The 14,839-nt window shown below is 44.4% G+C and overlaps 1 protein-coding gene across 3 annotated transcripts in view; it reads left to right on the top strand.

Moving 5' to 3' along the window:
• Nucleotides 1-521: 521 nt before the first annotated feature.
• LOC110000062 (voltage-dependent calcium channel gamma-6 subunit-like) overlaps nt 522-14,839 on the top strand; it is a 91,032-nt gene continuing 76,714 nt past the window's right edge. The window contains exons 1-7 of one of the 3 annotated variants that reach the window (XR_010664742.1): nt 522-679; nt 3,489-4,212; nt 5,507-5,617; nt 6,197-6,305; nt 9,210-9,284; nt 10,592-10,729; nt 10,817-12,836. Coding sequence is in view for 1 of the 3 variants with exons in the window: in XM_065948129.1 (XP_065804201.1) it covers nt 4,003-4,212; nt 5,507-5,617; nt 6,197-6,305; nt 9,210-9,284; nt 10,592-10,729; nt 10,817-11,040 (867 nt within the window). In the remaining 2 variants the exon portion in view is untranslated. Of the gene's footprint in view, nt 680-937; nt 1,120-3,488; nt 4,213-5,506; nt 5,618-6,196; nt 6,306-9,209; nt 9,285-10,591; nt 10,730-10,816; nt 13,548-14,839 lie in introns of those variants that run through there. The other 2 variants (XR_010664741.1, XM_065948129.1) reach the window with 2 other exon arrangements.

Below are 14,839 nucleotides of genomic sequence, written 5' to 3'. Positions count from 1 at the left end.
GTGTGTGTGTGGTGTAATTGGTGTGACACATTTCCACACTGAAAGGCTAAGAGAGAGGAGTCCAGCACAACTGTCCACGTTAGCATAAACAAACAGATTCACTTTCAGAAGCTACAGTGTGACTGCATACCACACACACACACACACACACACACACACACACACACACACGCACACACACACACACACACACACACACACACACACACATTTCAGAAATCTGGCTTAGAGAACACACACATACACATGAGCCTTCCAAACCAATACGAAGGCATGCACACACACACACACACACACACACACACACACACACACACACACACACACACACACACACACACACACACACACACACATTTATACACACAAGTGAGTATTCCTGCAAACCTATATGTACATATGCACAGGTATACATACAAACACACACACACACACACACACACACACACACACAGCGGCGTTTAGCTGATGTCTTTTTCACCTCCACACACACTTACTCTCTCTTAAGTCCTAATACGACCTCCGCCCTCCCTTTTTCTTTTTAACCCCTCCCTCACTCGTCCACCTTTCCCCCCTTCGCTCACTCACTCCCTCTCCTCTCCTCTCCTCTCTTCTCCTCGCCTCGCCTCATCTCCTCACCCTCCGTCACTGCGAGCAGAAGCACACACACAAAAAGCAGGTCAGCAACTTGTTACTGTCATTGTTGTGATATTGTGTGAAGTGGCGGCGAGCGTTGTGAGGCGTGCTCGCAGCAGCACGTGTTAAAGAGTGAGAGAATAAAACGAATGAGTCTGAGTTCAGCATGTTGTTCTGTGGCTGCTGCTGCACTCTTTAGGGGGTGGGGGGGGGGGGGGGGGGCGTGGGGGCGTGGGGGGCGTGGGGGGTGTGGGGGGCGTGGGGGGGTCTTCAATCGTAGAGTGTTTATAGACTGAAGCTCAACACAGGAAGTTCCTCCTCAGGACTTTAAACCGTGTTACAGCGAGGAGGATATTTTAAGACGGTGAACTTGTTGAAGGCGGTTTGACGCCGCTCATGGTGGCTGTGATGACTTTCTTCCTCGTGCTGCTTCTCTCCTGCGTCCAATGGGAAGCCGTATAAGGAGAGCCGTGTTCAGTCTTGGTGTGTAAGGACAGCAGCGTTAGACATTAGAGTGGTGTTTTTTTTTTTACCCTTCTCTTGACCACTAACGTTATTCTTCTAACCTCGAGGCAGCTGTGACGGTTGTGGTTTTTAATAATGTTGATGCGGCCATTTTGGCTCAGTGCACGCACATCACTTTGAAGGTTTTGACTTTTGCAATCACAGCGATCACCTGTGTCCTGCATTGTTGTGTTAGCATGCTAATGTTAGCGCTCTTTAGTTAGCTCGTAGCTTCCCATTTCATGATCAGTGAGTATGTTCTTCTTCTTCTCTCTAGTTCTTGACTAAAACAGCTTTTATACACAAGGGGAGGAGCCGGCCGTCCCGTCCATGTAAACACGGCTCTGACAACAACACAGCCAGCGGGACTCGAGCTTCTCCCTCACTGTAGACAGTCAGGACTCAGAGACACATTTACACAGGACAGACTTGATGATTTACTCTTCATTGAGTATGAAAAGTTTGAAAGTCTTTGGACACAGCCATGGTGTACTTTCTGCAGATTAAACGACACATCTGAGAGATTCTTACTTTTGTAATAAGAAGACGAGCTTGTTTGTAGTTTTTTATTTATGTCATGGAAAGAAAGAGAGGAGGTCCCACTCTGACCGTCCACAGCTTGTGAGCTTGTTAACAGCGATGTGCAAGTGAAGCTATGTGTTTCTCCCCGGGGGGATGTTTTTCATTTTTTGCTAACAAGACGGCGGGCTACATGTCACGTCTGTTGTCGACACGATGCTGCTGAAGCGCCGCAGGACAGCTGCTCCGCTCGCCCCTCGAGCATAAAAAGGTTTTAAGATTCAGTTCATCGCCGACGTATCCGCGGGACTTCTCCACCGCAGAGCTTCTCGGAACAGATAATTGGTTCCGGCTTGAACATGATGAGTGTTTTTGTGCCGCTGAGGTAGCACAAAGTGTCTCAGAATAGACGGCGGGCTACGAGTCAGTATGCAGAGTGTTTTTTTTTCTGTGTTGGCTGTCACATAACTTCTCAAAATAGATAATTGGTTGTGATTCCACTTTGCTAAGTGCTTTTTTTTATTGCTTCTCTTGCTAATGACAAAAGGTAGAGCAGACGTGCTCTCTGCTTTCCTTTTGTCAGAGACTCAGAGGTTTCAATCTCTGGAATATATTACTCCTCGACCTTTACGCCCCGAGTTTCCCCTTTTGCAACTCTGTCAGATCGATCGATCGATACAACTTCTCTGTCAAAGTCTGACATTTGTCTTGCATCACAGCGGCTCCATTTGCGACATAAATATTCAAGACAAGAAATACAAACATTAGACACAACATTCAAAGGATGAATGTGCCACATGTTCCACATAAATACATCAGAGATCCAGTCCATCCTGTGTAAATGTGTCTCTGAGTCCTGACTGTCTACAATGAGGGAGAAGCTCAAGTCCCGCTGGCTGTGTTGTTGTCAGAGCCGTGTTTACATGGACGGGACGGCCGGCTCCTCCCCTTGTGTATAAAAGCTGTTTTAGTCAAGAACTAGAGAGAAGAAGAAGAACATACTCACTGATTATTTGGATGTTAGTAAGAGTTTTTAGATCACGCTCATTCTGTGTCAGTTTACATGAAATGTGAAGCTACGAGCTAACTAAAAAGCGCTAACATTAGCATGCTAACACAACAATGTGAAGCTACGAGCTGACTAAAGAGCGCTAACATTAGCACGCTAACACAACAATGCAGGACACAGGTGATTGCAGCTCGAGACAAGGAGAACTTTGTCCACCGCTTGGGCTAAACTCCTTCTTGGAAACGCTAGTGGAGGGGGGTTGGAGGTGTGTCTCTGGAGGAGGGCGGAGGCTTCAGGATGGAGGAGGCGTGGCCAAACAGCAGTTTGTTTTGGTTTCATGCTGGATCTCAAGGGCGACACCTACTGGATCAAAAAGACAAACATTCTTCCTTTCAAACGCCAGATTCATATTCAGAAGCTTTCAACATATGTTGGTTAGTTATTGTCTTCATCGGCACACACTGTACGGGAGCTGGATATTTATAATACTCATGGGTTTTGATTTCTTTAAGGATATTTAGGCGCGTACTTGTCCGACCTGATTGACAGGTGGGCGCGGTGTAACTGTTTGTCAAGAGGCTTAAAACCCGCCTCAGCTCCAGCTCTCAGCCTGCATGAAAAGCGTGTTACTGCATGGTGCTACTACATTACTTTATTCAATAGTAAATGCTCTCTGCTTAACAGCATTCATGCACTTTTTCCTGATTGATATCTGCACCATGAAATCTTCAACATGCACCTGCAGTTCATTTGTGTTTGTTTAAGTTTATAAAAAAGTTTCCCTCCTCGACTTTCCTCCTCCTTTCTTTGTCTTCTGCAGGACGCATCCCTTCACCCACCTCCTTCTGACTCTCACTGTCTTCCTCTCTAATTTTCTCTAATTGTCTTTTTTCATTATGACTTTTTTAGCAGTTTTTCATCCATCCTCAAAGCCGCCTTTTTTTATTCAGCTCTTTCACAGAAGATGGCTGCTTTCTGCCTCTTCCTGTTAAAGTTTGTCAAGACATTTTGTTGAGTTGGTGACACCAACGAGACTCTCAAACTTTTCATCTGTTTTTTCTATCCAGCTTGTTTTTCTAATCACAAACTTTTATGTATATTTTTTCAGTTTATCGTTCTACCTCTGTCTCGCTCTTCTTCTCCTCTCTCACCGTTGGATAAACATTCGTTTGATAATTAATTTAATAACTTGTGAAGTCATTTCCTGGTTTTCTTTATGGGAACTGATTGAGAAACACTGAAGTTTTCCCCTCACCAAGATCCCATCCACAACTCGACGGCCGACCTGAAAGTCCGCTCAGCTGTTTCTAGTTGTTTTTCAACATTGTCACAAAATGTGGTCGACCTTTCTGGTGACCGATGAGGAAGGCCGCACGGTGAGTCCTGCAGCAGCAGGAACGGTGGGGGGCGCCGCACTAGGAGGACCATCCCAGGGTCCGGTGGGTCTGACAAACCTGATGAGTGGACGGAGTACCTTTGGAGGGAACAAGCGTCGCAGGACAACATCGACAGGGCACGCCATGAGTGAGGCGCAGGAAGGGAAGGTAAAATAAACTTAACTTTCATTATGTTTAGGGACCTTAAAACTACAGATTAAGTTTTGAAGACAATTTTTCTTTCTTGGTATCTTCAAACTGGACCCGAGTGAGAAGTCGCAGGATTAAAAGTCAGCTCCTCCGAGTCAGACGTTGAAGCTCTCTGACAGAAACCTGAAAACTGCTCCCTCCGGGTCGTAGCTTCTTCCTCGAGCAAAGGAGTTCAAATATCTCGGGTCTTGTTCTCGAGGACGGTTAAAAAAAGATTGTGCTGCATCAGCAGGAATGCGTGCAGCAACCTAAACGTTTGAGTCGAGCTCGCAGGCAAGCTTTTATTTTACCTAAAACAGCCTGAGCGGACCACATGAGCAGGGTGAGTCTGGAAGTCAGTGCGCTCGCCCCAACGGGACGTGGGTGACCCAGGTTTTAGTCCGGCCCGCATGTCGTTTCTCTCTCTGGCTGGACTTTATCCACTGTCCTATCTCTAAAAATGAAAGGCATTAAAAGCCCAGAAATCCATCTTTGAAAATATATTGCGACCATCAACACTGAACAAAGTCAGATTACTTCAGAGGTTACAGAAGGTTTTACTTCCTTAATGTCGAAGAACTGCATTCGACCTTTGGTTTATATTTTTCACATTCAAATCCATCATGAGCACTTAGCAACATTTAGCAAAGTTACAGAGAATAGTAAAAGAACTTCCTTGAAGAGGCAGAAACCTGAAGCAGAACCAGACTCATGACGACCAGCCTTCTGCAAAGACTGCGCCAGGATCGAAAAATGGGATAGAGGGAAATGCAGGAAGAAGGTTAGGGACAAACGGGGTATTGTTGAGCTCTTATTGGGGGATCCTCATGATTTACTCATGTGACCCCCCCCCCCCCAGGTTATAGATCTCCTGCTTACGCCCCTCACCACATGGATGTGCCCAGAAAACATCTAAAGGAAGGCGCACAGTTTATGACCATATAAGTTGGAACAGAGACTGCATGCAGCTGCACTTAAACAAGTTGTTAAATAGAGCTTCATAGTCAAGTTTAGCCTCCCGCTCCAATCTCTTAACCAGTCAGACACCACAACGTGATGAAACTGAACTTAGACATGTCTGAAACTTGACAGTAAGTAACTGTAAGCAGTCCCTTGACTCTGTTAGACATTCTGTGTTAAAGGAATCAAATAGAAGTAATGGTAAAATTACTAGTTATTACAATAAGTCTTAAATATCATTTTCTGAGCTTTGAAGAAGTCTTGACTTCATTGAATGATACCCAAGTTGTTTTGTGTTGTGTTCTGTCACCAGATCAAGTTGGCGTTCTTCGTGGCCATCGTTGGCGTCGTCCTGACCGTCCTCGGGGTCGGGACAGAGTTCTGGGTGGAGCTTTCGCCCTCCAAGAGTTTCTATAACAACCAGGTAAAACACTCAGTGATAAACAAGACATTTTGTTGAGACACAAAGAGTGTATACATACGTTCATTTAGAGTCTTTGATTATGATGCTAATTTTAGCAATTAGCGCAGCTTGCAGCTTTTTGAAAAGAACGACTTCCTGGAAGAGCTGTAACCTTAAGAACACAACAGGGCGCTGGTCTGGTGGTTGTGCGCTGGTTGCAGGACGTATACATCATCATCCTTTGTCACTCGCATGCTGTGCATCTTACTGAATATTTCCTTCTTTGTTTACACATCAGCTCACCCAGACTTCACGCTGGGGCTGTCAGGAAAAACTCTGGGTAAAGTCGACAAGGGCTTTCAGGGAGTTTTCAGGGAGTTTTGTGCAGGTGTGAAAGCACCACATGAGGCTGTTTGCAGTGACACTGAGACACATTCAGGAAGTTTTAATCTCTCCAGGAACGTGTTACACAACATAAAAAAAACATGGGGACTAAAATAGGAAAAAGAGAAATGACTTCTTGACTGTTTGGTGCCAAAGGCTGAACGCTGTGATGGATGAAGAAAGTCTAAAAAACCCTCTTTGATTCTTGCTCTGCAGACATGTCTTACTGCTCACTACGGCCTGTGGAAAGGCTGCTCCAAGACCCTGTGGGTGGCTGATATCGACCCAGAGAGAGAGAGCTGTGGACCTGCTGAACTACCCGGAGGTGAGTCAGAGAGCTTTTACTGACTGGTTTGGTGGATTGGCTGTCTAACCTTAATGCTGGCTGACTGCTCTGTGTGCGGAGGAGGGGGGGGATGATTGACAGCTCTGATGGCTGGCTGGACGTTTGATAGAGCACTCGAGATTGTTGGACAGCGTTGTTGAGTTGGCATGAATGAGTGGTCTACCTGATTTCACCGGGCAGACAAATGATGCTTGGCTCGCTGTTTGACGGCTGGCTGGATGAACGCCCCGGCTGACTAACGGCCTGAGTCATTGTTACATAGTCGGAGTAAAAAAAAGATGCTTTCAGGTCAAGTTAAGAGATGCAACGTTTTGGATGATTGAGGTGCTCTGCTCATCTGCAGCAACACTTCTGGTTTGAGTGTCCAGTGTTTTTTTGGATTTATGTTTGGCTTTGGATTCATTTTTTATTTAGGTTTTACATCCATCAAAAGTCTCAATCAGTGTGTTGACATGGACTTGAGTTTCCCAGTTATGAGTCTTATATTTGGTGTTAACATACACACACTGAGAAACCCACAGATTTGAATGAGTCAGCACATTTTGACGCTCTCTTTAATCTAAACTTCCAATTATTTTAAATTCCTTCATCACCCAAAGACAGAACTTAAGTTCCTTCTCTGCTCCAGGAGTAAGACGCTCTTGTTGCCGCCGTCATGTTTCTTCTGCTGATACGTCACAGTATGATGTCGACCGCCGTCCTCATTCATGCACGGCCTGCTCTGAAGTGTGGAGAACAGGAACACAAAAGGAATACAAAAGAGAAATCCTCCCTCCATATTATCCCGTGTGTTCTTTTGTAAAGGGTCTCGAGATAAAAGTTGTTGTTGAATTGGCGCTCTACAAATAATTGATTGGCCGAGGCCGTGCGAATAAGGCGTATACATGCCACATTATCATGTTTTTGTTTCAGACTTCTGAAGGTAGCCAAACAGGGTTTCTCTAACCCGGGGTAAGGGATCTGATGTTGACATGCTGAGTACTTAAAAGACCCGATCAAACCGATGACACGCTCTCCATATGATCAGAAAACACTCAGGGAAAGACCAAGACAGAAGAACAAATGTAACTGTGCAGAACTTTGCTGATTGCTCCTTTATATCAAATTAAAGTCTTTTTTTTTGTTTCATGGTTTGAAGTTTCTTCCTACAGGTGGAATGGAAAGAGCTGGTGGAAACAGCACGGTGTCTGTGGGCTGAACATTACATTTGGAAGTCTAAGTGGACTGCTTTTGATGGAGTGCAGCGAGAGATTATTAAAGCTATTTGCAGTTTTGCTCCCCTGTTGCATGAGTCACCTGCATGAATTCCCTTTTCTGAAGAATGACTCACTTCAAAAGCAAAGCAGAGACAGACAGAGAAAAGTCCACTGCAGGAGCTCTGTGTGTGTTCATCATCGGTGCCAGACAGGAGAGATGTTTAATTTTCATCAGAACAAAAAGGGGAAGTGAGAGCCGGCTGAGAGCTGGCTGAGAGGTGTCACAGTGTTTATAATGTGGCCAGAGACTTTATGACATATAACAGGTGAGAGGAGACACACCATCGACAGCTCTCTGAATGCTGGAAAAAAACGTTAAATTAAGGATGTGGATTTTATTTAATAGCCGCAATATCTCATAAATCCAGTCCATCCTGTGTAAATGTGTCTCTGAGTCCTGACTGTCTACAATGAGGGAGAAGCTCGAGTCCCGCTGGCTGTGTTGTTGTCAGAGCCGTGTTTACATGGACGGGACGGCCGGCTCCTCCCCTTGTGTATAAAAGCTGTTTTAGTCAAGAACTAGAGAGAAGAAGAAGAACATACTCACTGATTATTTGGATGTTAGTAAGAGTTTTTAGATCACGCTCATTCTGTGTCAGTTTACATGAAATGTGAAGCTACGAGCTAACTAAAGAGCGCTAACATTAGCATGCTAACACAACAATATGAGGCTACGAGCTAACTAAAGAGCGCTAACATTAGCATGCTAACACAACAATGCAGGACACAGGTGATCGCAGCTCGAGCCGAGGACTATTTTTTCCACAGCTTAATGGTGCTTAATTTTGGTGTGTTCCAATTTGATAACTCCTCCATATGAGCGCGAGTGGAGGGGGGGTTGGAGGTGTGTCTCTGGAGGAGGGCGGAGGCTTCAGTATGGAGGAGGCGTGGCCTAACAGCAGTTTGTTTTGGTTCCATGCTGGAGCTCAAGGGGCGACATCTACTGGATCAAAAAGTCGCACAATCTTCCTTTAAAATTTGTTTGGCTCCATCAAGGCAGGGACTGAACGTGCACAACATGAAGATAACCTTATCGAGTATGAAAGCAGTTTGCAAAGAGAGGGGAACGCCATGAACCATGTTCCTGTCTTAATGGATCGCGCTGCGTTCATGTTTTGTATTCAGACAGTTGAAAGTGCTGTTATGGTCGGGCTGACCAGAGACAGACAGAGAGCTCTGTTTTGGTAAATGGGATCTGAGTGCAGCTCCTCAACACAATCACTGATTTAACCTCGATAGCTGCTGCAGAGGGGGAAAAAAAAAACCTGAACGCTGAATCGAGGATTTGGCTTTGATCTCACTAATTAAGAGTGATGTGTGTGCGTGTTTGGCTTGCTTGTGTGGGGAACAGATAGGAGGTGTCACATTCTATTTTACAGCCAAACTCTAATTGCTGTAACACATTATCAGGACAGCATTAGACTAATTGTGCGGGAAGCATCGGTTTGTCACCTTCAGTCTCGTTATTGACGTTCACAGCTGATTATGTTTGATGGAGAGAATGATTCGAGCCAAAGCGTAAAGGACAGACGGAGAGATGTCGCTCCTTGAATCTCAATAAGATGGAAGCAGATTACCTGTCCACCTTTATGTTCCTCCTGTTAACTGTTTGTGTTTTTTCCTGCAGAAACAAACTGCACCTACTTCAAGTTTTTCACCACGGGGGAAAACGCTGTGTTGTTTCAGAAGACGACCAAAAAGAGTGAGTCAAACCTCTCGGCCTTTCAGTCGCCCACTCCCTCCTTTTCTTCACCCCTTCTTTTCCCACCTCTCCCTCTGTGCATCCTTCTCTCCTTTACCTTTGCTCTGTATCCTTCAGCCTTCTGTCCACCTGCTCCCCTCCTCTCCCCTCACCTCCTCGCAGCTACTCGTTGTCTGCTTTGTGAGTGTTTTTTGAAATCTGTTTCCGCCCACGCTGCGTTCAAGTGTCTCCAAGCTGCAGTCTAACCTCTCATTTCCCTGGCAGCTACATAATGCATTAAGATCACAGAGTGCAGCATGCTGAATGAGGAGAGGCAGATGTATGCTGAAATGTGATTGTTCTCTGGTGTCGAGCCGCTGGAAGGATTCAACAAACACAGACAAGAGCGTTTGAATAACACATAATGTTTTGTTCCATGATAATCTTCTGTCACTAGATACATAAGTGAAATAAAGGCAGCACAAAAAGGAACAAAAAGTCATTCACTGCATGTTCCTTTATTCATCGTAACATGGTGTTTTATAGGTCTGCAGTGGTTAGCTCTGTGTCCTCTCTGTGAGGAGGTTCCTGGTTTGAGTCCCCGTCTGTCAAAAAAGGGAACAATGTGAGTAAGAGCAAACGATCAGCTTTGAGTCTGATTGGACACACAGGTGCTGACAGGAAGTGACCAGAGGCAAAGCACAACATTGAGGGCAGTTCTTGAGAGCTCTAATCAGTATAGAAACCATCTTATAAGTCATCGTTATAAAACAAAAACCATCGTCATTACCATCATCATCATCAATAATATGGAGACCATCATCATTAAGTTAGTAGGTATTCATGAAAGAGCTGGGTCTTTAGCTTTTTCTTAAAGGTGCAGGCGAGCGTCCAGCTTGACAGAACAGAAAGACCCCAGACAGGAAGTCAGACAAGGAAACGCACAGAGCGTCCGGTCAATTTCAAAATAAAACCCAACATACAGACTCCTGATCGTATTTTACATAACTTTATCAACATGACGTCAAAACAGGATGAACAACGGATCATCCTCAGAGAGACAAAGCTACACGTAGTTTGGACGTTGTTCTCTTTATTCCCGCGTGATCTTGTAGTTCTCCAGATGATTATGGCTGCTGTGGCGCTAACGGATTGCAGCGAGCATGGACTGTGTACTCGAGCTAAGCGGAATTTCTCAAATTCGAACAACTCATAGAGAAATGCTGCTGGAGATGAATGAACTCTTGCATGTCATCCCCAAACTGGTCTAGGTATTCTGAGCACAGCTTCCTCCTATCACATATTTTTTTTTGTATTTTCTTGTGCAGGTCTGAACGTAGCGGCGGCCATGTTGGCTCTGTTCAGCCTCTTCCTGATGGTGATGGGGTCCATATGCATCACCATGGCCCTCAGCAAAGAGATTCTGTTCTTCCTGAAGCCGGGCTCCGTCTGCTTCATTCTGTCAGGTCAGCTGAGGTCAAATCCACAACACATCTTTTTATTGTTTTGTTTCAAACACGATATGTGAAGAAGACCCGCCGTGTCCTCCGCAGGTGTCATGGTGCTCCTCTCTCTCTTGGTGTTCCATCAGTCCGTCCTGGCCTTCCTGGCCAGCGACCACACGGTTACCCTCCACCACGAGCTCTCCTGGTCGGTGTCGTGTATCGGCTGTGCGGGGGCGGTCCTCATCGTGGGCGGGATCCTCTTCCTGCTGCTGGCTCTGCCGTACAGCCCCTGGCGGCGGTGTCTCCCTCAGAAGGACAGCAGCAGCAGCTAGTGGCCTGGAGGTGGAGTTGCACTTTCATCAGCCCTTTTCTGTTTGGGAGGCGGGACGGTGCAGAGAGGGGCGAGGAGGTTTCCTAAAGATGTTTGAGCATTGAGATCGCTTTATCTGTGATTTTAAAGGAACAACGAGAACTTTTACAGAGATTCACCGACATGTCCCATGCACAGAAAAAACTTCTCTTTGTGCATCATTATTTCCCGCTGTGTGACTCAGGATCTCAGACTGCTAATGCGTACACGATTTTTCACATTTAAATATAATATAAATCAAGTATATCCTCTGAAAATAACTCTGTGAGTCATGACTGTCTACAATGGGTGTAACACCCGAGTCCCACTGTCTGTGATGTTTTCAGAGTTTTCAGAGTCCTATCTTCACTTTGTTTACATCGTTAAGACAGCCGGCTGACTCCTCCCCTCGTGTATAAAAGTTGTTTAATTGAGGGACTAGAGAAAAGAAGAATAACATACTGTACTCACTGCTTAACTGTGTTTCTAGATCACGCTCATTTCAGGTAAATTTACATGCAGTGTGAAGATACCAGCATAATAAAGATCGCTAGCATTAGCACGCTAACACAAAAATGCAGCGCAAGTTGTTTTGGTTTCATGCTGGTGCTCAAGGGCGACATCTACTGGATCAAAAAATCACATATAAAGCCTTTAATGGTGCTATAATCTAAAAAGCTAACGAGAAGCGAGCAAAGTCTCTATCCCGTACCCCCTTTAAAATATGGTCTTAAAGTGAGTCTTGGCTATTATTGCACACATGGACTTATTAAAGCACTTCATTAAAAGTAATTTTTTGGCACAGCCAGGCTCAGATTGTTTTTAAGTTATCTGACAACAATAAGCATTAAAACGCCACAGAAATAGTTTTTATTTGACCCCTTTTTTAAACCAGTATGTATAAACAATTACTTGTATCGCAGCCTTCAAAGCCACCAGACGTCAATGAAAAAAGCGGCCATTTTCCATCACAGGAAGAGCTGCTATCAGCAACTTTGCTGCTTTTGTCTCTGAGGTTTGGTGTTCTCATAAACGTCTCTGAATACTCTGACTGTTCTTAGTTTCTGTGAAAGATGATGTCATCTCTAATGCTCAGACGTGTTTGGGAATCACTCCTGTGTTGTCTTACTAAACATCCTGCAGGGTTCGGAGGCAATTTACTGTTTGATCATTTGATAAAGTTTTGAACCATTTACATTAGCTCCTTTTGGTCGCACTAGCTTAATGCTAGCTCATCGAACGCAGCTCTGATTGTATTTTAGTATGATGCTAACGGCATGCTAACAGTCAGGTTAGCATGCTGTTTGTATATTTTGAGTATGTAAGACGTAGTTTCAGCCAAATCCTGTTTTAATTACCTGAATGCTAATGTGCTAATTAAGAAAAGCTAAGCCGGTCAGATCTGTTTTTATCTTGCATTAAAGTCAGGGTTGGTCATTTCCTCCAGATCCACTATTTAAAGACTTTGGTGTAAATTGTCTTTAGGTCCTGACAGAAATTAATAACTCATGTTCTCTGAAAAAGGAACAAAGAGAATCCATCATCTGTATCAGTTTGTAAGTCTGTAAAAACTTCAACCAATGTCTGTCATGAGGTATCAATCTGATGAACCAATCAGACGCCTCCCTGTCTCCCTGCTCGCTCTCTACCTCTTGCGTGCTCTAGCTCACACTCAAAGCTCGTCACCGATGACTTTAGGAGTTTATACTGAGAGTTTACTGACCGCTGAATGAGACATGAGACGATGTAGTTTCTACACAATGACAGAGATGAGCTGAGGTCCACTTCTGTGCATGTAGGTGAGGGGGCGTGGCTTTAGAGGGAGCACAGAGGGGAGGGAGTGCAGACGGAGCACTGAGGGAATGCTACTTTAAAAATCATGCTATTTTTTAGAAAATAACCAACCCTGCCTTTAAGTCATGTTCATATTCACCGTGAGCTTAAATCAAATGTGAGATTAGAACTAAAGTAAAGATGTAGAGTCGCCTAAAGCTGTAACTGCTGGATCAAAACCCCCCGTCTGCTCAGGAACCTCCGATCTGAGAACCTTTTTAAGAAACCTGTTTGTGTTTCAGTGATGTGTGATCTTATGTTGTTTGTCCTACAACGTCTGCAGGTCTGTCTGATGGATGTTTTTGTTATTTATCAGTAAACATTTAGATTGACAGACTTGAGAAACATTTGATTTGCCTCTCTTCTTGTAAAGGTACGCCATGTTGGATTCCTTTGTTTTCACACTTTATATGTATTTATAACTTGTGTTGTATGAGCACAATGAACACAGTTTCTTTTAGCAGTATATAAACTGTACAGTATAGATCCATAGTGGAGCCGGGGTTAGACGGCGGTGACATCATCTCAGCGTGTTTTTTTTTTTCCACCACGTGTTTCTGTGTTCAGACTCTGAAACCGTCTCTGTGACTTTTTTTTGAACCGAATCATTTGAGTATGAAATGACTTCATTTTATTATTAAACACCACATGAATATTTCACGTTTCCTTTTTGCATCTTCTTTTTTTCTGCTCGCTCGACACGTTCTCAGCTTTCAGTGGCCGCCACCCACTTCACACCTCTCTGCAGACACACCGCGTTAACTGGCTGCGGGTTTGACCCCGGCCTTGTTTTGGTATCTGAGATTTACCAGTTTGAAAAATGAACCTGAACTCGTCTTTCAAGAGTTTTAAATTTCAGCTAATGAGGCCGTTCACACATGCACCCCTCGGGGGGGGGGGGCTCACTATTTAGTTTACAGCGTTTCAGACATCCACCTGAAGAGAAGAGAAGAGAAGAACATACTGGGGAATAATAAGTTTAACGAAGTGGCATACATTGCACCATTCTGATTCTTTGGTTTGTTCTCGTTGACTCGGGATGTTTCTGGGTGGGGCTTGTGTGTTTTCTCCAGCCAATGACAGCGCAGCAGGTGAGTTTAGGAGTGGATACAATTCAGTGATTGGACGCAATTCAAACCGGCAAATTTTGTGGACAAAGCAGCAAAGAAGAGAAAATATAATCAGATACAGCTTGCGCTCGCTCGCTACATTATCGGCTTTTCCAGTTCAACAAATGTAACATTCTCAGGTAGCTTGTGCAGGTGCAAGCTGTAAATGTGGGCGGCCGCTTCTACTGCCGATGAACTCAGGAGGAGGGGCCAAGTTTTAACAAACATCACTGCTGACTCCACCTTTAAAAAAAACAATTAGCTTCATTTAGTGCTCTTACTCTGAAAAAAAAGAAGATCTCCTAATTGTGACAGATTCTGTAACCTCTGCTTCCACAAATTTTGATTAGCTTGATTTCAACGATGGGGGTAGAATTAAAAGTGGGTTTTTTTGTTTCATTTCCTGTTGAAGTATTATTATTTATATTTTTAGGAATTTGCAGCAGGTAAGTGAAGGTGAACACACAAAGAGGACGCATAAAAGATCACAACAGTAAACTCATGTCAGTTGTGAAGATTTTAGAAAACTTTTCAAAACTTGAGTCTGAAACCGTCTCAACCAAAAACATTTTTTTTCCACAGAAACTGAAACGTTTTGTGTCATGAACCGTCTTTGAGAGATGAGATTTTCACCTCCTATTCGACGGTGATCTGTGAATGCGAGCTGCAGGGAAAAGAGAGAGTGTGCTGTGACATACAACAAAGGTCCCGGCTAAATTTGCACCCAGGATGTGTCAGTTACATGTTACACGCTGTTATACGATCCAGCACATACTTAGACTGCCGGACCACCCCATCCGCCCGGCCCCCCTTTACCTTCTGCTTTACAGAAGCCAAGTC

This window comes from Labrus bergylta, chromosome 19 (assembly GCF_963930695.1).
Source record: "Labrus bergylta chromosome 19, fLabBer1.1, whole genome shotgun sequence".
Classification (NCBI taxonomy): Eukaryota; Metazoa; Chordata; class Actinopteri; order Labriformes; family Labridae; genus Labrus; species Labrus bergylta.
Note: the sequence above shows the minus strand (reverse complement) of the source record. Positions and strands in the feature narration are given on the sequence as shown.